At 44.7% G+C, this 24,512-nt stretch overlaps 2 protein-coding genes across 3 annotated transcripts in view; one reads left to right on the top strand and one right to left on the bottom strand.

The window, feature by feature from the left end:
- Window positions 1-14,973: 14,973 nt before the first annotated feature.
- On the bottom strand, window positions 14,974-15,868 carry LOC130594333 (serine/arginine repetitive matrix protein 1-like). The gene is made up of 2 exons (XM_057400134.1): window positions 15,658-15,868; window positions 14,974-15,543 (listed from the first exon to the last, which is right to left on the bottom strand). Exons 1-2 carry the CDS (start codon window positions 15,817-15,819, stop codon window positions 14,974-14,976), a joined length of 732 nt encoding a protein of 243 aa, XP_057256117.1. The 5' UTR covers window positions 15,820-15,868.
- TSHZ3 (teashirt zinc finger homeobox 3) overlaps window positions 15,753-24,512 on the top strand; it is a 65,435-nt gene continuing 56,675 nt past the window's right edge. For both annotated transcript variants that reach the window (XR_008971059.1, XM_057400135.1), the window contains exon 1: window positions 15,753-16,004. Coding sequence is in view for 1 of the 2 variants with exons in the window: in XM_057400135.1 (XP_057256118.1) it covers window positions 15,965-16,004 (40 nt within the window). In the remaining variant the exon portion in view is untranslated. The remainder of the gene's footprint in view (window positions 16,005-24,512) is intronic.

Raw genomic sequence — 24,512 nt, 5'->3', positions numbered from 1 at the left:
AATTGTATTAAACACAGGCCTAACAGTTAAGCATTTTATCAGACAAACTCACTGGAGTGGTATACCCTGTATGATGTCCTTATTGTCAGCTTTGAAGGGAGAAGCCAAAGACTAAATGAGCGTAGAGACTGCACGTGTCCCAGCAGAGCAGAGAGCAGGAACATTGGCAGGGCATTGTAGAGATGCTACCAAGTAGTCTGCTCTGCAGTGAAACAGAAGCACTTGTGACTTTGTGGCTGTTATTTAAATAGCTTCCAACCCCCCTGAAATAATTTGCAAACAGTAAAGAAGAAAGGGTTTTAAAAATATACAAAAATGGATTGTTGGATAATGGCAAAAGAAAAGGAAAGCAGATCATAAAGTCTGTGGAGGGAAGTGTGGCACTGAGGAGGCAAAGCTGAGGTTTATTATAGGTTAGAAATCTGCAAAACTGCCACCAATTCAATAAAAGTGTTCAGCGAGGTTTCTAAAGATCATATCCTGCCCTTCATTTACCCTCACTGATGGGAGTCAGCACTTTGCTGCAGCTGGATATTTAGAAGTCATTTGTTCTGTGCAACATGCCTGTTCTTACAAATCTTAGTCAAGCAAGTAGTCCATCCTCATGTGTCATCCCACAGAAGTCAAATGTGCTATTAGCATAAGTGATGATTACTTATCTGTGTGAGGTCTTGGGAGGTTGGGTCTTTTAGCATCAGTATACTTGACATGTCAGTCTTTCTTTGATAATTTAATAAAATGGGGCCCAATTCAGTTCAGAGGTGCCTTGAGGAATAAGCTGGACTTAAATGGTGCTTAGGCCTTTGACTGGACCTCTGCAAACTCTGAATTTCATTGAGTGAATGCTAATTACTCAAAGGGGGGCTGTTGAATTATAGACTCAGTTCTTTAGTGTAGCTGGGAACATGTACCTTTTCAAGTGCTTGAGCAATGTAATGTAAATCCAAGCATACTCAGAAGAAAGTTCTGCTAAGACTGCTTTCTTTGGTGAAAACAGGGACTGCAGAAATGCCATTGACAAATAGTTCAGAGAATTTGTACCTGCTGATGGGTAAACATCAACCTAGAAGAATGCTATGCACTAAAAATGGATAGTTTGAGACAATGGAGACCATGGCATCTTACAGCCGCACTGAAAGAGAAATCTTCCTTCCAGTCAGGTAGGTGGAAAAGGCCAAATCCAGAAACCCCAGCGGTCAGTTGAAACCTTTCTGTTTTGATGAGCTCGGAATTAGGCCGTTACTAAGCACACTGAGGCACTTTTGATGCATCTTAGCCTTGGATGACTGTGTACAGTAACGCACTTAGTGTAGCTTCCGTACAAGGATTCAGTTTCCCGTAATCAACTACTTGGTGTAAGAAGGAATCAATCAGTTAATTTTCTATGCCACACACCTCTGCTGAGGAAGAACTCCTAATTGCTGCATGAGAAATCAGCAACAGACATCACTCATGCTAAGCACATGATTTTAAATCATTGTGTGTATTTCTAACAGCTGATGTTCCCTCTGTTTTTAATTTTTTCTTGTCTTTTCGTTCTTTACCTGATTTTTGAGCAGTTTCTAGCCTTGGACTGGTTTATGTATTCTTTCTGAACCTTCATTCTAAGATCTTACAGTTCTCATAGAGTTTACGTCTTTTGTGCAAATACTGAAGCAATTCCTTATGCCCTTTGCAGCCATCTCCTTCCCAAAGTGTAATGGATGTATGAAAATTTTGGATCATCCTTTCCTACCCAGCATGGATCACTCTGGTCCTTGTTACGTGTGATCTGCTACAGTTACAGAGTGCATGAATAGTCTTCTATGTGACTCCAAAAGACTTTTTAAAAAGGAAGACATTTGAAAAAAATCTTAATCAATACTACAAAAAATGTTGCCCAGCTGTGAGGCCTAGGAAGTCTGGCACACTAGATCACAAGTAGTGGACCCCCTGTAACATTTGATCCTTAGTTTTGCTTGCTGTATCTGTTAAAACAATTGGCTGTCTCCTACACCTACTGTACTTCCAACTTTCCAACCACGTTTGTGAAGAATTACGTTGATTAATTAGTACAGAAATCATTTGCCAAATTATTTGTATTAAAGTCATATCAATTCAGGTCAGTCCTGTAAAGTCATATATATAAAGTGCATTTTACACAGTGCATCACATAGACATTTGGTGGAACACTACAATCTGCATATTAAATGGCAAACAGGTCCACACTAAATTAACAACAAAGAAACATCATTGTCAATACTAATGAAAAAGTTCTTTTTTTCTTTTGTAGTTGTTTGGACAGCATAAGTTTTTCTCCTGTTTTATTTAAAATCGAGTTCAGACATTTTCAGAGTTTAGATGCCTTTGCTCTCTGATGCCCTTGAACAGCCAAGAACATGCCCAAATTCATCTGGCTATAATCCATATGAAGATAATAGGATATTCTCATATGAAAATTAAAACCTTTGGAAAAAGCTTGATTCATTAGTTTGGAAAAGATTTTGAGATCTTTGTATGTCCACCACTACATTTAAAATAAGTATTTTTTATTTGCTATTCATCCAAAGACCTGATTTTTCTTTATTTTCCTGTTAGCCTGGCAGTCTAGGCAGTAGAACTCCTTTATTCCTCCCACTGGAGTAGCACAGAGGAATTCATTTGATTCCAGTAGGTAGTACTTATTTCATTATCATGTTACAGAAAATAAAGATTATGATTCCAAACTATTTTGCCTGCAGTCTGCACACTAACCATGAAAATGATGGTATGCGGAAAAGTTGACTACATCATAAAAAATTAACTTCCTGCAAGGATTTTCTTGAATTGGTTTCAAAAGAATCTGCTGTTTGGCATCTTTCCTGCACTGAATTTCTGGAGGGTAACTGCATTATGTGCATGTGTAATATGCAAAAGGAAGCATTCACTGAAGGCTTTCTTTCTGCTACCAAATGTAACTACAACACATTGTTTGCGTCTCAAAGAGGTGCCTGAAAGCAAAACTCCAGACGTGAATAAGGTTGCAGATATATGAGCTGTAAAATAGCCACTAATGGAAGAGGAAATACTTTTCTTTTTTCACTTTCTGCTGAGTGACAAAGGTTGCATCTAGCAATAATTTGAATATTCTGCCAACAGTTGGTGGTATTCTGCCCTTGCCAAAATAAATAAATAAATAAATAAATAAATAAATAAATATTTCCATCTCCCACAGCAAATGCCCTGTAAGTCTATAGAAAACAAATTAGGAATGTGTTATTCTCAATGAAAAAAGTCTCCATGAGAGCTACAATTTTATTTTTTTTAGTACACAGAATAACATAAATCAAAAGAAGCAATAGTCTACCTTGTGTTTTGACTACTTTGACCCTCTTCAACCCCTGCCAATTTTTATCTCATTTTTGTTTAACTTTGTACATCAGAGTTTAATTTTAAATCTGGTCCTGAAGACAGTGATGTATAGGGTACATCAAGTATAGCTTAAATTACCCTCTCCCCAGTGATTTGAAGTTGAGGGGAGGGTCTTACTCCACAGCAGGGTGGGAAAGAGAAATGGTCAGATGTTGCCCTTTGAACCTGACCACCCTCAGCTACAGAAACATTTATGCCAGAACATCATTTATTGATTTTATTATATTTTAGGATCTCTTAAAACTGTTGGTGAAGTTTGCCTATATTATTTTTTGACACATGCATATAAAAACAGAAATATGGGTTGAGTAGAAACTATAAATATAGACAACGCTGCCCAATAAACTTACATCGTTCCACTTATAGGTTTCTATTCCAGCTGATCATTCCTAGCAGCCTGTCTTGGAAAATAAATGTTACCCTTCTGATAAGCTCACCAATTTGAAGATTAAAGCTGCATTTCAGGATTAAAGTTTTTCTTATTTGATTATTGTTGTGTCCTGTAGCAGTGGAAGATAAATATTAATAAAATGTTAAAGTCCAATTCTACTCACTTTACTCATGTGAGTGTTTTATACCCTGAGACTGAACAAATTATGCAGCATTCAGCCCTTAAGGATTCAGGGCTGATGCTCTGCTTTCTCAGTCCACTAAAAATAAGTCTCCCGTGAAATGTTACATGTACCCCGTAAACTCATGAACCCTCTGCTGCCAGGGAAAACTCCCACTGATGGGGAGCTCTGAAAACTCGCCATCCAATTACACACCACTGAGCTATGTGTTTTCTGTCGAGGAGAACAAAAACCACAAGAAGCACTCTCCAAGAGACCACAAAAGGGGGCTGGCACCTGTGTCTCCTCAGAGCCGAAGTTTTGGAGTTGTGTTATCAAGTGGCCTGCTGACCCTGGGAGAGCAGCACTGACCTTGACTGACATGCAGAAGTCTATTGCTATGACTCCCCTGAGAGTACAAACCAGCTGCAAACTGCTGCAATGATTAACCCTTATGTGTTGTAGATGTAACATCAAGTCATGGTAATAAAGCTTTCACTGCATAACAGATCTCTTGCTTTGTAAATTGTTGCTCTTATCAGCTGCACTCTAGGATGTTATCCCTTTTCTGTGAAGCATGACTGCTGTGCTCTTCACTGGAAAGGCTACCAGATCTATGAAGTCTGTGATATTTATTCAACTGCTTTAGAGAATAATACAGAGAATATGCTTTGTTTAAACTGAAAATGCAGTGTGTAAAAACAAAACCAAAAAGAAACATTAAATACTCATACATATGAAACAATATATTAATTAAAATCCAGAATGCCTGTAGCAGATTTGAATATAGGAACACCAGATTTGCTATAACAGACAACTGTGTTGTTCCACTGAGACCGGGCTCCTGTTTGTGGAAGTATACCCAACATTTAGTAAAAACACACACTCTTTAAGCCTGTGAGGTACCTGAACTATTGCTTGTAGCAATCAGCACACACCTCCCCAAAACCTAAGCAGTGTAAGTATTGTTTTGTTGTGCACTTCAAATATCAGACTTAATCCTATTTGCAAAGGAGCCAATAGGAGTTTTGAGCATGTACCAGTGTATAATCCAAACCATGGGCTGTGAATAGGACCCTGCCTTCCTCACAAATGCCTTTTATCTCAGCACACTTCCTACTCTTCAGGTTTTCCTTTGCCAAATCTATGGCTACATCACAGCTCCAAAAGTAAAAGTGAGGGGGGCTGGAATTAGATGATTTTAAGGTCTTTCCCGACCCTAGCTATTCTGTAATTCTATGATACAATCTGCTTTGGTCTGCAAAGAAAGAGCCAGAAACAGTATCTCTGGAGATGAAAGCTTCTTTGTATCACAAGGATCGTGAGGACAGTGAGGCCCTGGCATCAGTTTCCCAGAGAAGCAGTGACTGCCCCATCCCTGACAGTGTTCAAGGCCAGGTTGGACGGGGTTTGGAGCAACCTGGTCTGTGGAAGGTGTCCCTGCCCATGGCAGGGGCTTGGAACTGTATGAGCTTTAGGGGCCCTTCCAACCCAAACCATTCTATGATGACTGTTGCTGCCCACGTTGACTGTCTTGGAGGGACTTTCCACCATCCCACCTGCCAAGCAGAGTGAAAAGGATTTTTTCGATGTATCCACTGAGGGGAGCAGTGGCTCTCTGTGTTTTAGGGGCACAGGACTGCCAGTCCTCACTTGTTCCTGTCTCTGCAGCTCAGAGACTGGGCAGACCATGAGCTGCCCACAGCTCCCACATGTGGCTTACAGGTTTTATGCACAACCTTATTCAAAGGATAAAATTAGTATCTATGTTCAGGAATTAAGGAGGAAAAAAATATTCACTTTGGTATAAACAGTGGAAAAGTAAATTCAATTTAAGGAAACGAAAAATTGTTACCCTAAAAAAACCCTGAGGTGTTCTGAGTTTTGCTAGGGGTGTTCACACATTGTAAAATGTGTCTGTGAAAGGTCTCTGTTTGGGAGTGCAGTATACCAACATCACCTGCTAAGTTCGGGTTAAGAAAAAGTGGGAAAGCACTTTCAGCTCAGGAGTGATAACTAGGAGGGAGGCTGCAGGGAAGATGGGTTTCTGTGCAAGATTCCCTGGTGTTCAGAGGGAGAAGGTTAGTGCTCTTTGATAAGAGGTAAATTAACACCACTCTGTGGTCCCTGACTCATCCCTTTCTCCGCCTCTTTTAATCACATTGCTTTGGCTTGCCCTTGGTGCAATGGAGGCGGATCTGCAGAGACTGCATGAGGCGTTTATTCCTCACCAAGGAAAAAGCTGTTCTGGACAAATGATGCTTTGGTATCTGGATTCAGCTGCTGGAAAACCACTGGAGATAGTTTTATCACTTAAGTGAGGCTAGTAAGGTTGGTCCTCCCTCACTAGCACAGGGAGAATTTTCTATAGGAACTGCAGATGAGTTTATGCCTCTTTCCTTCTTCATAGACACGTAAGTATCAATATTTTAACACCAGCAGCTGTAGGTTAAATAATAATAAAATACTATCAAAGCCCTGCTACAGCAAATGTAGAAGGAAAGACAGTGACAAAACAGGTAACGGCTCCAAACCAGGCAGAAACAGGGAGAGGCAGGGGCTCCACCAATTCCCTTTTATTTTATCAGTTTCCACAGCTCCTGTTGTTCTCTGAATCGCTGCTGTGGTCTCCCAGGTGGAGACCATCACCCTCTGAAGGAAGCAGAAGTTGTCAATCCCTCTTTAGGATAGAAAGACTGTTTTGGTGATGGCACCTTGTCTCTTGACTAGCTCCTGCAGGTGTGTTGCTGGTGAAGATAAGCAAGAGGTAGCAAAAGCAGCAATGGGTTTCAGCTACTGTGGAGGGCCCCATGTGCACTTCCATGTCTCATCCCTCCTCTGGCTGTCGATCTGATTTCCAAGGTACCACTGCCCTGATACTTGGTTACTCAAAGGGGAGAAAGAAGCAAGAAGTTTACTGGAGATTATCGGGCTCTCTTGCAGTGTTTCTGTACAAAGGGGGTATCATCTCCCCTATTAGCTCCCATTAATATCAAACCTCTACTATTAATAGGATTTGCATATGGAAAGCGAGAGGATTGACCTTTACATGCATTAAATAAAGCAAATTTTAAGAAATAATTTTAGTTAAAAGCATTTGTGTGATGAAAAATACAAGAACAAATGCATAGACATCAGTATCTGGGTTTCGTTAACACTAACGAGCAAATTATTGCAGGGGAAAATTTGCATCATTGGAATACATATTCCACCCTCCACACTGATCTATGTTGTGATGCAGGGTTATCTTTGGACGGCTCCTCTTTCAGGATATATTTTCTTCTTATGAAATAGCCTATTTTTAACTTCCATTGGGGACCTCCTTATAAATGAGGAACTGGCCCTCAAGGGACTGGCCTGGCTAGAAAAGCATGTTATTAAATAATAAGGGGGGGGGGGGGGGGGAGGGGAAGGCAATTAGAATACTAAGCAATATAATTAGCTCATTTCTTTGGTTTTTCTTGGTTGGCTTTTTAAAAAAAAAAAAAACTTAAAAAATGTATAGCCAAGTTTTAATTAAACATGTTCTCTGAATATTTGAATTGTGTGAGAGCTGGAAAATCCTGTTGTGTTTTAAAGGGATTAATGGCATCAATTTAAGGTTCTAATCACCAGTACATAATCAGGTATCACCACTCTTCTTGCAATGCCGTGTGCAGGCAATGCCTGCCTATGACACTGGGCCTCAAGCTGCCCCTCAGAGTGGTGAGCTCAGCCCAGGGGTGTGACTGTAAACATCCCTAACCTTCTGCATGGTAGCAACCTGAGTTCTTCATACTGAAACTGACTAAATCCACAGATACAAACTACCATTGCTCCTAATAATAAGTATTGATTTACATGTGCTGAAAAGCGGCTGCTGCATTCACAGTGAGTAGTCTAAAATATAATTAGCTTAGTAACACTCATACCACCATGTTGCTTTTGAGGCTGATTCTTGAGATGCCCGTGTCGAATCGTCTCTGAATTTCTGGCATCATTCTCTCTTCTGTCTTAACCCAGTCACGCACCAGCTTTCTGATACAAGCCTTTGTAAAGTACTCCGAGATGCTCAGATCAAACTTGCTGCTGGTTTAAGGTTGTATTAATCAGTATTTTGTGCTGTTTGTTATGCAGCTCAGTATGTAAATTCAGCTATTTATGCTCTTCTGTTCCTCCTCTGGCCCTTGCCTCTGGAAGAGGTAAAATTGTTCAGGTTATCTGTCTCAGAGCTTAGCTATGTCATCTGCTGAATACAGCTCTGAACATCTGAAGTTGGTGAAATTAAATAAAGCACAAGCATCCTTTGGTCTGTAGTTCTTTGCCTTTAAAACTTACTCACAGTAACCTTAACAATTATTAAGAAAAGAATCCTCATAAAAGAATTTAGTGTTAGGATGGAGCTCTGCCTGATACTGGAACAATTATGGAGCAGATGCATCCACTCTGAACAAAGTGACCTTTTCATCAAGTTACAAAACATTAAAGGTTAAAGAATGTTTGAAAGGAAGTTAATACTTTTAAAACATTAGGGAAAGAATTAAAAAAAAAAAAAAAAAAGAAAAAGAAAAAAAAGTCATTCTTTCAATACCTGGCCAAAATCAGTGGGAAACTAAGATAACTGTTTAGGCACATCCAGTTATTATTTAAGTAAGTCTTATTAGAGAAGGATGTAAAGTATTTTACATCGTCTAGTTTGTTTTAAAATTAGAAGTGCTTTTTCAGAGAAAAAATGAGATTTGATAAGAATAAATACCCAACGCAAGAAATCTGTTCTAAAGCTGGTTAATTGCTATTTTAAAGTCGTATTTCTTTCTCTCCATTGTGTAGATATGACATGAGAACAAAGGAAAGGAATCGGGGATGGTGTCAGGTTTTCTTTACTTTTCACCTGCCCTGGATGGCTCAAACTCCGGCTCGGTACTGCCGAGAGCGGGCAGAGCCGCTGCTAACGCCCCGGCGCTTCCCCTCGCAGACCGGCACAAGGAGCAGGGACCTGAGCTCGCAGCGGGGCGCAAGTCCGGGGAGGGCTGAGAGGGGCCTGCCGGCAGCTTTCCCAAGGCACTGCGTACAGAGGCGGATTCGTATTCATATTTGCACTCCTCTTCCTCTCTCAGAGAAGTGAGGATGCTGAGAGCCGTCCGCATGTGCGGAGACCTGCGCGGAGGGAGAGCGACGGCGGTTCCAACTTCCGCACATGTTCTGCGGTATCTGGGCGCTGTGCTCCTCAGACATAGTAAATTTAATAAAGTCCTTCTAAACAGTAGTTGCTGGGGAGCGAGGACTGACGACCCCGCAGCCCCTCCGTATGTCTGGTTTTAAATGCCCGTGTGCCCCGCTGTGGCCTTAACGGCCTGCGCAGCTTTACTCCCACGTCGGGGGGGGATTCGGAGGCAGGCGGTTGTCACCCCAGTCGTGGTCTGCGTCTCCCTTCGGGGCTCTTTGTGGGGCCGGTTGTAGTGCCTTTTCACTCGGTGCATGAGTAACCAGGTGGTGGGGCTGGGAGCAAAGCGGGTGGAGGTGCGTCTCTGGCAGGCAGGTAACTGAGGAGAAACTTGCATATCGTAATGCAAGCACTATGTACAAATCACTAAAAAACTCGCCTGGTAAATAGGTTTCTGTGGGAAGAAAGAAGGATTTTGCTCGGGGTTAGGCTTTGTCAACTTCCCACTTCACCTATTTGTTCCTTTTAAGAGTATCTGTGCATAACAAAATCTTTATTGCTCTAAATCACAGGCGGTCAGCAAAAGAATAGCGGCTTGAGCTGTGCAATCAAAACTTTCAGGTGCCGAGAGAAATAAGAGCGGAATCCCTGCCCCTTCCCCAGATGCACCCCCCCCTCCCCACCCCCCCACCCCGCTGTTCAGATTAGCCTAAAACCTCTGCCAGCCTGCCCCACAGCCCGCAGCTAGTAAAACCTTGCTTAGGTAAAACTAGCTAACCCCCTTCTGCTGGCACAATAGCTTTGGTGTCGCATGTGGTGGAGTTCCAGGCTCTGTAACTATTTTTCATGAAAGATTTTCCTACTGCCCAAGTGAATACGTGAAGCTACAGTAGCCTTGGTACCGCGTATTTCCTGAAAAGCAGCGTCCGGTTGTTTCTTCAGAGACCCGAAGTCCTTTCAAGGGGCGGGGTGGGGAGAAAGAAAGTGATAATGTACCGGGACGGAACAGAGATGATGGATGTTTTATTTTCGCACCCGTCGCCTCCAGAAAGAGTGCCAAACGCCGGGGCAGAGGCTGGCTGGGCCGAACGCCACTCGCCGCCCCCGAGAAAACCCGGCTGGGGAAAGTGGGGTTCCAGAGAGCTCGGGGGCCGCAGCAGGCAGGCACCGCGAAACGCAGTCGAGTCCTTGACTCCCTCCCGAGGGAGGCGAGGCAGCGGGGCCCGGCTGTCTGGGGGAAGCAGCGGTGTCATCCCCCCCGCCTCGGTACGGCCGCGTCCGGGACCCGCTCTCTCCTCCCAAGTTTAATTTGCCAACTTGGTGTCGGGCAGGGGCTGCTCCCACGAGGCGTGGGCTGAGGCCCCGAGGGAAGGGGGCCGGGGCCCGGGAATGGGCGGGAGGAACGCCCGCTGCGGGCACCGGCACCGCCCGGCGAGCCCCTCTCGGCTGCGCGGAGGGCAGCGGATGGTTGCGGAGTGGCTGTGGCCGCACGGGCCGAGCCGCTGTGGGAGTTCCCTGCGGGTTCCTAAGCCAAAATGTCCCCTCCCCCAGTGTCTGTTTATTTTATTGGGAGGGGGGATAGCTCTGCTATCTGGGGTTAGGTAGGGAATCACTTTGAACTCCAAACGGAAGCCAATCGATCAGAGCACGATTACCTACAGCTTTAAAGCGAATGCTTCCAAATATGAAGCTGCCGGGCGTGCTTACCCTTCCCTCTCTGTTTTTTTCCCTGGGCTCTTTCCGAAACGCCTGGTCCAGCTCACCCGGACATAGCTCTTCCAGTGCTGGTTTTCTGGAGCTTATTCCATGTCAGAATTGTGAAAGTCCTCTGACAATTTACAGACAAAACATCTGGTTCGTTAAAGCAAAGCTACTGGACTAAGACAAACAAACTTTGCTGCTGTGTAAATTCACTTACCCAAACAATTTACATTCAAGCGAAGATTTTAGCCCGAAGAAAAACTTTTATTCATTTGTATTCAGGAGGTTTGGGATTTCTTAGGCATTTTAAAATAATTTTGCTCTAATACGGTTATGTAGATATTACAAAATGTCTTTATTCCCCTCTTAGATTCCTATCGCTGTTATAGTGGTTATTGACAATGCTCTGTATTTTACAAAAGCGGGGTAGCATCTTTTTCCGTCGTTGGCAGCGGTGTTTTTAAACAAACTTGTCAGATACATGTTCATCCAGTCCAGCCTTAATGAAAACTGCTTCCTGCGTCTTTGTTCTTCGCCGGGAGAAACCGAAGTACTTTTCGCTCCGTTTGAGGAGTGCGGCAGGGAGGGCTGGGGTAAAGCCCGGGATGGGCAGGTCTTAAAAGGGACCCCCGGGGTGAGCAGAGGAGGCCCGGAGAGCGGGTACCCACGGCCCGGGGAGCCCGGGACATGCTTCTCCCGTCTGTGTCAGCAGCGAGCGTGTGGTGAAACACCAGCACTCTGCTGGGGAGAGAACAAGGTCAAAGCCGAAACACGCCGGTTTCTAAGAGGCAGCTGATCTACATTTAATAAACTTACTTACTGGCCCTCCCCAGCTATCCCCACAGCTATCCGCATAGTTATTCCCACAGTTACCTCCGTACTTATCCCCATAGCTATCCCCGCAGCTATCTCTACAATTATTCCCATAATTATCCCCATACTTATTCCCCTAGTTATTCCCATAGGTATTTCCTTAGTTATCCCCACAACTAACGGTTAATCCCCGCGTTCCTTTCAGCAGCTCAGCCCTCTCGGACCTGGGTGCCTGGGGGAATGTTTCTTGGAAAACTGCTGGAGTTTTCACTTGGGGGGATGAAATGAACAGTGAAAAAGTACCACAAGGAAGGGCACTGCTCGGTGCACACCGTGGAGATATAAACCATTCTTAGCTGATGGGAAGTTGAGGAATGGTGGTTATCTCGTTATGCGACTTATAAATAATTAGGACCGTGGTTTAAAACTGCCGGGAAGAGAGAGCTTAAAGCTGATCCTCGTGCGCTGACTCTTTCTAGTTGGAGTCTGTACAGTCATCGATTTTATGCATTATGTTTGTAAATGTTACCCTTAGTAGAACTACGGGTTTTGGCTCTCTGAAATAGACTGTGTCCCTCGAAGACGCCGATGCACATGAAGGAATCTGCGTTTCCCTCTGTAACTCGTCTGATAGGAAGTACAATACTTTTTTTTTGTTGTTGTTCTTCCCCTAAAAACATGGGTAGAGTTAACAACCCAGTTACTCCACAACTTCCTGAGTATTTTGGCACTGGGAGTTGTGAATGTGTAAGTGCAGTGCATGTGCTGGGGTGCGCGTATAGCTGCTGCCTCCCTCTCTCACGCTCACACGAGAGCTATTATTTCTAACTGAACTGCCTAAGTTCTTCCTACTGCTGTTTAGGGGAAGTTTGACTTCTGTTTCAACTCTAGACCCAGGCTGGTGCACTCCCACATCACGGTGCCTGCGGCCCGCGCTGTGCGGGGCAGCCCCGCGGGGCTCTCCGCAGGGTTTGGGCAATGACACCGGTCTCCGGTGCTGGGGTTGCCGGGGTCTGCGCTCCTGCGGGAGGGCGAACTCTGCGAGGGAGGCTGCTGAAGCACACACGACACTACACCCGTACACGGGGGTGCGTGGAGCAGCGAGAGGGGCCGGGCCGGGCCGGCGGAGGGGGTGCGCACCCGGAGAGCCCCGGGCCGGGGCACCCAGCGGGCTGCATGCGGTGCAGAGCTGGGGGAAGGTGAGCAGATTTAGGGAGAGAGAAGGAGCGGAGGGGGGGGGGGGGGGATAAAAGTTCTTGCAACTTGCCCCCCCTCCTCATACTAGTGATTGGCCGCTGCAGCCGACTAGTGAAGGCTCAGTGATTCCTGCTGCGGATAAGACTCCCGCACGTTTAAGAGCTGCCTTTACAGGGCTGAAATAGCTAAGGAAGCCTTGTCACTTCCACGGTACTTGTGGTCTCCAGGGCGTTTCACCGGAGCCAGTGACCCCGGTGCCCCTGCTCCCACCTGGATCTCACAAAGTTTAGTTCAGCCTCTCCTGCTCGGGAGCTCAGAGGAACCCTCCATGCTGCGCTCTCAGTAGCCCCAGCCCCGGGGCTCCCCGATCCGCCGGGCTCCGTGTGCTTAACGCGGTCCCGGGCAGCCGGGAGTGGCCCCAGACACATCGGTCGTGGGGGGGTTGTGGTGGGGCGTGAATTATTGAGGTTTTCTATTTCCTAATTCCTACTGAAAGCGGAGGAGGGGGCGGGGAGGAAGAAGTTATTAATCGCAGCCGAGCTCACTCCGTTTCCCGGGGCTGTGGAACATTTGTAAATACTTATGCTGCGGCTGGTCCCATCCTTCCCGGTGAAGTTGTTGAGCATGTCGGTTATTTGTACCGAACCCCCGGTCTGCGTTGTGTCTGATGTGTTGTCGCTGCAATGTGCAGCCCGGGGTGACACTGATGGATGCGCCAATGGTGAGACAGACAGATGTTAGGGCGGATCTAACGGCATGAGGCGGCGAGCGGGGCTGCCCGGGTCTGCCCGCTCCCCGTCCTGCGGCACCCACCCACCCGCTTACACACACACACAGAGGGGTTTTGGGGAGGGGGGCACGTCTCGGTGCCGTCTCTTAAGTAGATCTGATGGCTCCTTCCCTAAGCAGATACTGTAACTGTGAGGAGCAACCAGCGGGTATCAAATGAGATGGAGCTGAGCGAATTTGGCAGTTGAACCGGCAGTTGACAACTCACCGTTTCCTTGTTTGCAAGAAATGTTTCATTTTCCCCCAACAGTAGCAATTTCGCGGGGACTTTAAGCGACTGCGATTTTATTTTTTATCCTAAAGATCATCTTAAAAAAGAAAAAACCCTCAAAAATAATAATTAAAAAAAAAATCCCAATCGTCCTCCACCCTTCATGTAAAGTGTTTGAATTCCCTGCCACTTGGAGAGGAAAGCGGGAGCAGAGAGCGGCGCGGCGGCTTTATAAGATGCGAAGACGCAACAACATCTGCACTTAGTCAGGTATTTGGAATTATCCCAAAACCCGAAGAATGGGGGCGAGCGGAGATTTTTTTTTTTTTGATCTTACCGTAAAAGTGAGATAATCCTTTTTGTTTTATTCCTCCCCGTGAACTTAAAAAAAAAAAAAAAACCAACAAAAAAAAAAACCAAATCCCAAACCCCAAACCCCAAAACCAGAAAGAAAGGGAAAAGGAAAGAAAAAAACCCGCTACTTTTTTTGCTGTTGTTTCCGCTCCCCCAGCCCCCTCCCTATCCAGGCGGCCTCCGGCAGCGGACGCGGGTGCGGAGCGCAGAGGAACGGCCGCGCCCGCGCAGGCGGGAGGCGCTTAAGCCGGCCCGGACCCCCCCCACGTTCCCCCCCCCCCCCACCGCCCCAGCCCTCCCCGCTGGTGCGCGGCCCCGCCGCCCAGGGATGCACAATCAAACCCTCAGCACATCGATCCGTCGGCGCTCGCTGGGCTGAGTTGGGCTGAGCGCGGCGGCTCCGCCGGTGAACTTGGACCAAAAAAATTGCAAAAAAAATCCCAAACTCAAAAGAAAAAAAAAAAGCCCCCCAAAAGGAAAAAGTGATCTCCCGAAGAGCAGGGAGCTGCCCGCTGCCCGGCCGGCCGCCGGCACCGCGGGGCAGGGCGCAGCGCCTCGGCCGGCGGAGGCGCCGCCGTTACCGGTCCCGGCCGGAGCGGCTCCAGCCGACACTCCGCCCGCAGGCGCGCAGCGGAGCCCGGGCGGCCGCGGCGCCAGCCAGGTGGGAGCCGAAGGGCTGGATGTGTGCCGGCGAGCGGCCGGCTGCCCGGCGCTCCGGTGAGTAGGGCCGGGGCGGGCGGCGGCTTGAGGTGCAGGGTGAGGCGGGGACCGGGGCCGCTACCGCTGTCACCCCATGGGGTGGCCGAGCTCCTCGGCGACGGGGCTCAAGCTCCCGGGACAGATACCGGGCCCATCTCACTGGGGCAAGGGGTGGGAAAAGGCTGCAGGGCAGGAGGGTCCCGTGCCCCAGCGTGGCGGCAGGCGATGGCTGAGGGGGGGGGGTCCGGCTGGGAACGGGTGCGGAAAGGGTAGGGCTGCCGGCGGGGAGCGGAGTGGCTGCGCTGCCCTGTCGTGCCGTTCCCGGGGGTCCGGCGGGCAGAGCCCCTCCGCTGCCGCGGGCTGCTGAGGAAAGCGGTGGCAGGCGAAGTTGGGCGGCGGAGGAGGTGCCGTGGTTGAGGGGGGCACCCCGTTGCCGCCGCTCGCCCCTGGCGGACGCTTCTCCGCCGCCGTGGCCGGGCCGGTGGCGGGCTGTCCGGCGGCGCGATGCGCAAAGAGTTAAGGTGCCGTCCGGGGCGGGAGGTGGTGGGAGTGCGGAGCCCCTCTCTCTCTTTGCGGACTAGTTTGAGTGACACTGCGATCATCTCGTTTCCCTTCAAGCTTCGCCTGTTGCCGCCGCTCCAGCGCCGAGCCGGGAGCCGGGGAGTGGAGAGCGCCGGCTGAGGCTCCGCCGACTCCTGCCAAGAAATTCCCCGTCTTTATGCCGTGATCTCTCAGCCCGGCCAGGCACCGGGGGCGCGGGGTGGGGTGGGGGGGACTACGGGCTCCCCCCAGCCCTCCCGCCCGCTCACCTCTTCGGGGGGCTTCCCCTCCTCCTTCCTCCGGGGCGATTTGTCAAACTTCCCCCCTCTTCTGCCAGCAGCAGCAGCAGCAGCAGCAGCAGCAGGGCTGTCCTCTCCTCTGTGCCGCCTCCTCCTCCTCCGCCGCCGCCGCCGCCTCCTCCTCCTCGGCATCGTGTATGCACAGCAACAAAAAATATATCCCCAACCCAGCCCTCGAGCCGAGGCTGGAGCAGCTCACCGGATCTCAGGGGCTGAAGCAACTCTTCCCACCCCCGCGCCCAGGCAGCCCCCCTTCCGCCGGCCGCCGGAGCTCAGCATGCCGAGGAGGAAGCAGCAAGCGCCCCGGCGCGCAGCAGGTACGAGAGCCGCGGCCGCCTGCCGCTCCCCTCGCTTCCCGCCGGCTCGTCCATAACCGCCTGCCAGCGGGCCGAGACCGTCGGTCCGCACCGGGTCCCCCCCCCCCCCGCCATACCCCGCTCCCCTTGCTTTGCAGAGCAGCTCTCGGGCTGGAGGCGCAGCACTGTGGCGGGGAGTGTGTGTGTGCTGTATATAATTTTGTTTGTTGGGTTTTATTTTCCTTGGGGTGGGGATACATGAAAGCCCTGTCCCTACTTTGGTACCCACTTGAATTATTCTCTAACTCTGCCGTCAGTACTGGGGGAAAGCCGGGCGGCTATGTGCGGGCACATACTACATGTGTTGTATCTGTATGACTCCAGGGGTGGGGTAAGGAGGCGAATTTTGTTCATTTCCAGCCCTTACTTTGGCACCTACTTTGCTTCTCTCTCTCATGGTTTTGGTTCTTCTCTATCCCCTTAGTTCACAGACAAATGGTTAGTGAAAGCCAGTGAAAATGCTCCTTTTTAAAAAAAAATTCTTTTTTTTTTTTTTTTTCTCCTGTAAAAGGAGGTATATAAATACCTGGCACGCTGTGAATGAAATGGTGGGGACAAAGTGATTTGGAGGCTCTGCAGTGATACTTGATGATCCAAGCTGAGAGCCTGTTCCTTTGCCCAACTTTTCTCTTTCTCTCGCTTCACCTCATACCACACTGGGGATGGCTCTGTTGAACACAGACCCACCGAGTCGGCCACTTTCTTTAGCAACCTCTTCTGTTAATCCTATTGATTTCTTATTTATGAGTCCAGATGAGATGCTGCGAAGGAAACCAAAAGGGTTTGGGGGAAAAAAGGGTCTGTGTATTGTCAAATGCCTCGTGAATGTTTCTTATAGTTCCTTTACGATTTCCTCCATGGGTTTTATTTTTTCTTCTTTTTCTCTTTGGAAATACTTTTAAAGGTTTTGTCCTGGTGAGGGCTTTTTTTTGTTTGGTTGGTTTGTTTTCCTTATGCCAGAAATGTCAACTCCTGTTAAACTTAAGCAACGTTTTTTTTGAAAAGCCAAATTGAAAAGAAAACAGTCAAAAAAAAAAAACAAAACCAAAAAAAAAAAGCCACACATAATTTTACAGTAATCCTTAGTTGGGGTTATGTGGGCTGGAAGAGGTTTCGCTGGCCTGTTGCCATCCTTGATTTGATGGCTGATTGATCGCCTGTCATCTGGCTGCCTTTGATCTATTCATTCCCGATAAACATCAATAAATCACTTGCCGTGGTAACGCCAGGCTGGTGACGTCACACACGGCCTGTCAACTCTGGGTTAGCACAACTTGAGGGGCTCCTTGGCTGGAGGTGCCACAGAGCCCCATGGCATGGGGATGGTGGAGGAACAGGTTTGCGTTTGGTTAGGGACAGTTTTGGGGACCAGCATGTCACCCATGACTCGCCTCTTACATAGGAAGGCTGTGTGCTGACAGGCTGAGTCTGGATTCTCTAGGGGTGTTCTTGTGAGTGCATCTGTGGGTGTGCTTGTAACTGCTCTGAGCAGGTAGTCCTGCAGCTTGATGGGTTGTTGGTACAGAAGAGACATCCAGAAATGTGCCTCTGCATTCACACTGCCCAACAACTCAGTAGTACAGTCTGGATATAGTGAACAGCGATGGTTTTGGGGAGAGATGTGAATTGTAAAAAACTATGATGTCCGCACTTCCTTTCTTCTCTTCCTTGACATATATGTGCATTTATCGAATACTTCTGAAACAGAGAACCAGACTTCTTAGCAGCCTTGCTCCAAATACTAATAGCTAGGAAGTTTGGAAAGTTTTGCAGTGTGGTAGCGGTACAATCTGTCAATGTCGTAGCCAAATAACTTCACAATAATATTTTGCACTTCTGGCCAGTGCCATCAAATGATACTTTTCAAATAAATTAAAAAGGGGAACCTTTCCTAAGGTTCATGAAATTCTCTTATGTAACATCAGTCGAGTTTTGCAAAATCCAGCTCTTGCAAGTGTTTGACATATTCAACTGTGCTGTGTGCTGGGCTCTCCAAGGGCTGGGAGAAAACGTTTCTGCCCTAAACATGGGTTCTGAGGCATCTTTCCCTCGCTTCATCACTCTCCAGCTCTCCCTCCTTCTCAAGTGAATCATCCATGATGTGTGATCTATCTTTCATATTCAGCAGAAGTGTAATCTGTTTAAACTTTTAGCTTTTTGATAGCCACATTAAACATTTAGTATTGTGTATAATTGCTTCCCACTGAGATGCTGCTTTATTGGTCACATTGGAAATGTTACTTTTTCTAACAGCAGTAAAAGCAAAGGCCTTGTTTGTTTTTTTTCTTTTAACACCTTAAAAAACAGCTAAGAAATAACAGGTTAGTTAAGAAATATTCATTACAAAAACTTGACTGCAGGACTAATAGGAGATGGAAGAATGGTTTTGCTCTATCAAAATGACCCGTCAAAACGACTTTGTTTCATATTTGATTTAATTGTCTCTCTCCTGACAGGCACATTCATCAATAGCTTAATGGTCAATCAGAAGTTGGCAGAGTGAGTGCTTTCATTCTTTCCCATACACTAGCTTTGGCTTTACTTTATCAAAATGCCTCTGCCTAATGGATATGGGGGATGTAGAATGACTGAAGGGCTACTTATTTGACAAGAGTGAAAAAACAAGAACATTTATGCTGTTGATAAGTGCATGAAGATAAATAAGTGAGCTGTGTGAGGCGTTTTATTTTAAGACAGAAGAAACTTTCTTTATTTCCCCCCTCCCCTTTTTGGCTGCAGAGCTGCGAGTTATAAGGTTCATGACTGCTTTTGTGGCATACTGAGAGTGATGACAAATTGATTGCTTGGTACTGAGAAAGAAAAAAAAGGTGGTGGTGGGGGGAGAATTAAAGATGTCTGCTGATTGGTAACTCAGGAAATCCAGTCCCCAGCAACCTTGAGAATACTCGAGAATTTTTTTTTTTTTTTTCCTCCAAACTGAAAGGTCCGCTCAGCCATAAAAAAAAAGAAAAGTTGTTTTGCCAGCTTCATTAGTGTTCACCTAATTAGCTGTAAACCTGATGGATTCCTGACAGCTTTAATGATTGGAGATGACAAGCTCCACGCAGTGTCATCCAGCAGAATTAGGTTTGCAGCTAGTTTGATGTAATCAAGTTGATATTACACAGTCCTGGTTGCCTTTAGTTGTGCATTAACTCAATTTTCTGCTGCAGGTGACAAATGGGCTTTGGTACCTGGATAATCATGTCATAGGAATTAGGGCCCTTTTAATGGTCTGGAGTAGAATAACAACAACAAAGAACTCTCAGCAGCACAGAGCTTGCAGACAGAACAGACAGGTGCACAAATTCTTTATGTCTAGCCCAAGTGTTAACACCACACTGTGGAAGACTAAAGCTGTCTATAAGAATCAAGAATCTGTAAAAATGATAATTTGGGTTTGTTTGCTTTGAGACTCAGGTGAATAGCACAGAGAAATTTGGGAGGAAGACTTGGGGATCGCATTTTGATTCCTCACCTGTTAAAGCAAGAAGACAGAATTCCTGCTCCAAAGACTTCTGTCACTGAAGTCAGGAGGAAGAAGGTATTTACTGGTTAGAGGCTACTGTCTAGGGAAGCTAAGATACTGCATTAATAGAGGCCAGTTGTGTTCATGCAAACAGTAATTATTTGTCTTTAAATTATAGCTTTTACTCACAGCTTATTTAGAAATCTATTTAAAAGATCAAGAAAATATACTTCCTACTGACAGAAATTACCTAATATGTATTTTGTATACAGATAAAGCTTTTCTGAGGAGGGATGGGGAGCTAATCATTTGTTGGAAACTCATTTACTTTTTTTTTTTTGAGATTGAATAAAACAATTATTGTTTGGTTTGTTTTTTTTTTTTAGATCCAGACAACTGCACTGAATTTTGAAACCTCTGAGAAAAAAGCCAAACTTGGGCCCATGGTGTATATATACGTTATACATATATATATTTGTATATAGTAAGGCTTAAACCCTAGAACTAGCTGCATACTCTCTAGGCTTTTCACAGCTTCCTTGCTTACATTCAGAAGACACACATGGTCAGTAAATACTGAAATACATTGCACTGATTTTTCAGGGATGCAGAGCACTTCCACTTTGCTGGGACTTTGGTGCTCTTGGTAGTTACCAGCACCTTCCGAGCAAGCCTGGGAGTACACCACAGTAGTACAGATGCAAGATGGCACGCAGGTTGTGCAGCCAGATTTCCACACAGCTCTGACCTCTGGAAGTTGAATGCTTGCTTTAATTTATGGGAATTGCTAACAACTACATACATACCCCAAAACTAAATGTAACAATAAAGTAGATTACCTATAAAGGTACTTGAAGTGTCAGCCTTTGGTGCGTTATTTGCCTCCAAACCTGCCACATATTTCTCTGTTGGACAGAGATTCTTCCTAGCAGCAAGCTGACAACATGATTAGTTATGGCTGTCCTCTGCTTCCCCCCCCCCCCCTTTTTTTTTTTTTTCCTTTTCGACAAAGTGTGAGGAACAATAAAGAAAAAAAAGGGGGCATAAATATAAAAAGGCATGATAGATTCCCCTGAATATCTGCCTGGAAAACAGAATTTTCCAGAATCAGTTGCCATTTCTCCCATTAGCTTGACAGCTGTCAATTAGGGCTTCAGTGCTCTCCTGGGCCACAGTTTATTGCGTGCAGTTGATGTTGTCATTTTGTTCTCGGTTTTGCCTTGAGCACTATCATGAGCAGGAGTGAAATAGTCAATAACTGATGTATCAGCAGTTATTTCTTAAATTGGCTTACAAGTCTGCATTTTTCCTCTTTTTACTAAAGATTGTTTTGTAAAGTGATTAGAATGAATTGTGACTGCTGCAGGGTTCTGGGAGATGCAGTGAAGCCAGGGTGAGTTAGCAGGATTAGAGGGGGACCTTTTTGTTTGCCCTGTTTCCAGGATTAGGGGAAACTACATAGAAAAGATCACCTTCAGGGGGAAGTGTGGGATATGTTTTCAAGTGTATGTGCACGCTTAGGTAGAAACATATGGTGTTACAGAGGGAATGAAAAAAAATCATTTGCCAGGACGTAAAGTAACCTTACATGTTATATCTCTGCACAAACCTTGGCACTGCTGGTTTCATGGTGTAATAATCCATATTTTAAGCCAATGTCATGACCGTCTCCTAGCAAATCCAAATGCAGATTGTCAAGTTTTAATGCAGCCCTATTTACAAGGTGCTGCTAGTAGATCAAGTATAAAGATGCCTGAAGTGTTGTATTGTCAAATAAGAGTGTATGTGTACGTATGGTGATGATACAACACTGAAAATAACGTAGTTGCAGAAGGATCCTGTGTTATCTTATCTATGAAATACTTCAGCATCATTTACTAAACAATATACCTCAGGTGGTTTGAGTCTGATTGTCTGATTTTTTTTTCTTGTGTGTGTGTTGGTTGTTTTTTGGTTTTGTCTGATTTTTTGTTTTGTTTTGTTTTTTGGTTTGGGGGTTTGTTTTTTTTTTTTCTATTTAGTTACACCCAAATTGTGGTTTATCAGCCCTAAGATAAAAATGAAAGGTGAATACGATATATTGTATTTGGTAACAATGATATGGACTGGTACATCCAGACAGATAATATGCAGTTGTAATTAGACTGAATAGGCAGGCATTCATTTTTAAATTCTTTGACACATGCATAAAATAGTCATATAATAAGATAAGATGACAATTTTATGTTAGGTTGATAAAGTGTCCCGATACATGCATTTAAATGTCTGTAAGCCTTTTTTTATCCAGACAGATTAATTCTAGTTTCCAGCATTTGCAGTTAGACATTAAATTAATTTTAAAAATACCACTAAACAATGGATGCGTTGCTGCTTTTTTTTTTTTTTTTTTGTGCATGCGTGTCATTACCTAAAGCAGGAGGAAATTGGAAAAATTTATGCAATTGATTTTTCTTGATTTCAACATTAAAAAAACCCAAAACAGCATGAAAATTGGCTCAAAGGATTTAAAGCATAGCCCATGAGAGTCTGTATTGTAGTTTTCTTAAGTATAATAATGCAGAATAGAGCATTGTCAGAGCTTGAAATTGTTTGTTACCATTTTCATCAAAAGAGCTGCATAAGTTGAAAAAAGTAGGGCTTAATTTCAGAGGCTGCAAGGTTCACCCGGCTGCATTTTACTGGGTTTTGTACCTGAAAGATATTTTGGCCATCTCAATAGAGAGCCAAGCTGCAGGATTTAAACACTCTGCGTTGCAAGTACCAACTTTAAGATATTCTCAGAAAATGACGAAAGATTTTTTTTCCCTGGGGGTGGAGGGAGAGTGGGGAAGGAGTTACCAGAAGGTCAAAAAATACCTGAAAGCTCTTTGCCAATGCCATTACCTGGCTTGTTTGGGCAGTAAAAGTGTAACCCTCCAAGAATAATCTTCTGGGCAGTAAAGGTGTCACCCTTCTAGAATAATCTAAGTTCGTATTTTAGACTTAATTATAAATTATTAATTAATTCTGTCAGGACACATGTTATTAATTATGACTCTCTTTTCTTCGTTCAGAACAGCTGTTGGGAATCACGTAAGTTCACATTTGTTGGTGTGGGAGTTTTCCAATGAAGAGCTCTCCATTCCCAGACTGCCCTACCTTTATCTCTCATCCTCTTCGTACTGGGGAAGATAAACTTGACATCGCTTTGAATAAATGCAAGTTTTGAAGTGGTTCATTACGTTCACAATGAACAAATATTTTGATGGAGATGGTTTTTATGTCCTGTTCATAAATAATTCTTGGTTTGGCAAGGCTATATGGTGGTGGGGAGGTCAGAAGGGCACTGACCAAGCGCTGGTGAGGGGGAGGCAAAGCAGTTTCCATGCTCTTCTGCCAAACTCTCACCGAGCTTCCCACATGAGCATAGAGGAGAGAGCTGCTTTATTATTCGTTTGAAATGATTCAGTTTCATTTACTTTTGATATTTCCATCGTTATATTGAGCCCTCTGTTTCAGTTTCTTATGTGTTCTTTGCAGAATGTGTGTTGCATAAAATAGGCAATTTCTAATGAACAATTTAATGTAAATGGGTTCTGAATTTAAATTAATATTAATGAAGCTTTGAGTGAATTTATTTTGTGTACATAAAGGCTTGTAACTCTTTCACCCATACACTGTTGTCTTTATGTACTAACACATTGGTTAGGTGAATTGGCTAGTTTCCTTATCATGATTAAAAAACTTTAATGGATTTTACATGGATATTAGGGCTAGTGCAGCTTTATGCAGGTTAGTATCTCTATTAAAAATGTTCCTGCCTATATATTCAGATATTTTTAGTTAATATTGCCCTATGTTACCCCACTGTTTCTATATATTTCTTTCTACTTTGGTTTCGCCTTTATGCTTACAGGAGAAATTATTCCGACAATAGTCACCACAGTCAAGATGTTTTCTTTCTTTGCCTTACCTCTAATGCATTATGTATTTAGGAATGATGGGATGTTCTATAATTAATTCTGTTAGATGTAATTGCTATAATCACTTTGATGCTACACATAATAAAAGTAATATGGTAAGCATATGAAAAAATATAAACACCTTATTGTTACACTTTATGTAAAATTCCGTCAAAAATCTTGTTTAGAGTGGAACCTCTGCTTCCATATTTTGTCCGACCTAACATTTATTTGAAAGTACGTTAGTTAGTAAATGAATGAATTTTAGGTATTGAAAAGGTTTTGACTGGCAGATTGTCTTCTGCGTGCACGAGCGTATCTCTGTATGCTATTAAAGATGTAATTCATTAAGAAGCCTATCTTCAGTGATCCTACAAAGGAGATGTAAATATCACTGTGTATCCTATGAAATAAGAGACAAATTTGTACATTGTATTAAAATCCAGTACATAGGAAGTAACAGAGGAATGGAGTTGTACAGTGGAAAGCTTCTCTCTAGTGCAAAATTATGGAAAATATAAAATGTATAAGGGGTAGCATGTAACTGGAGAGGGAGTTCATAAGGCATGGTTCCAGGTGGGAAAAGGACTATAGAAGGTGATTCCCCCTTCTCTCTCTATCTTTTTCTTTTTTTTTTTTAACAAGTAGCTTTGAGTTACTGTTTCAAACAGTTTTTGGTAGAAAGGAAATGAAAGAAATAAGTGTGATGGGTTAAGCTGTGTAGCTGATATCCTTGATTCTGTGACAAAAAGTGTTAATATGGCCATAGTTCTTAATTAGTTGCACACCATACTTGATGCTGCAAAGGTCACTTGGTTTTATGGTCAAGCTTCATCTATGAATTTGTGTGTTTCCCCCCAAATTTATATTTCTCTCTCCTGTATTTTCTAAGCAATTGAGTGTGCAAGTTGTGGTTCAAATGAAAACAAGAAATAAGATTAGAAAAATGTGGTCAGTGTGGACAAAGAAAAGTGGTTTTTTTTTGTAGGTTGTTTTTGGTTTTTGGTTTTGTTTTTTTTTTTTTTTGGCTAGTGTTATTTTCAAATAATGCACAGGCTT

Source organism: Pezoporus wallicus, unplaced genomic scaffold (genome assembly GCF_028554395.1).
Source record: "Pezoporus wallicus isolate ANWC-B61680 ecotype Strahan unplaced genomic scaffold, APGP_CSIRO_Pwel_v1 contig_447, whole genome shotgun sequence".
In the NCBI taxonomy this organism is placed as follows: domain Eukaryota; kingdom Metazoa; phylum Chordata; class Aves; order Psittaciformes; family Psittacidae; genus Pezoporus; species Pezoporus wallicus.
The sequence above is the reverse complement of the archived record's forward strand: the minus strand, read 5'-3'. Positions and strand labels throughout refer to the sequence as shown.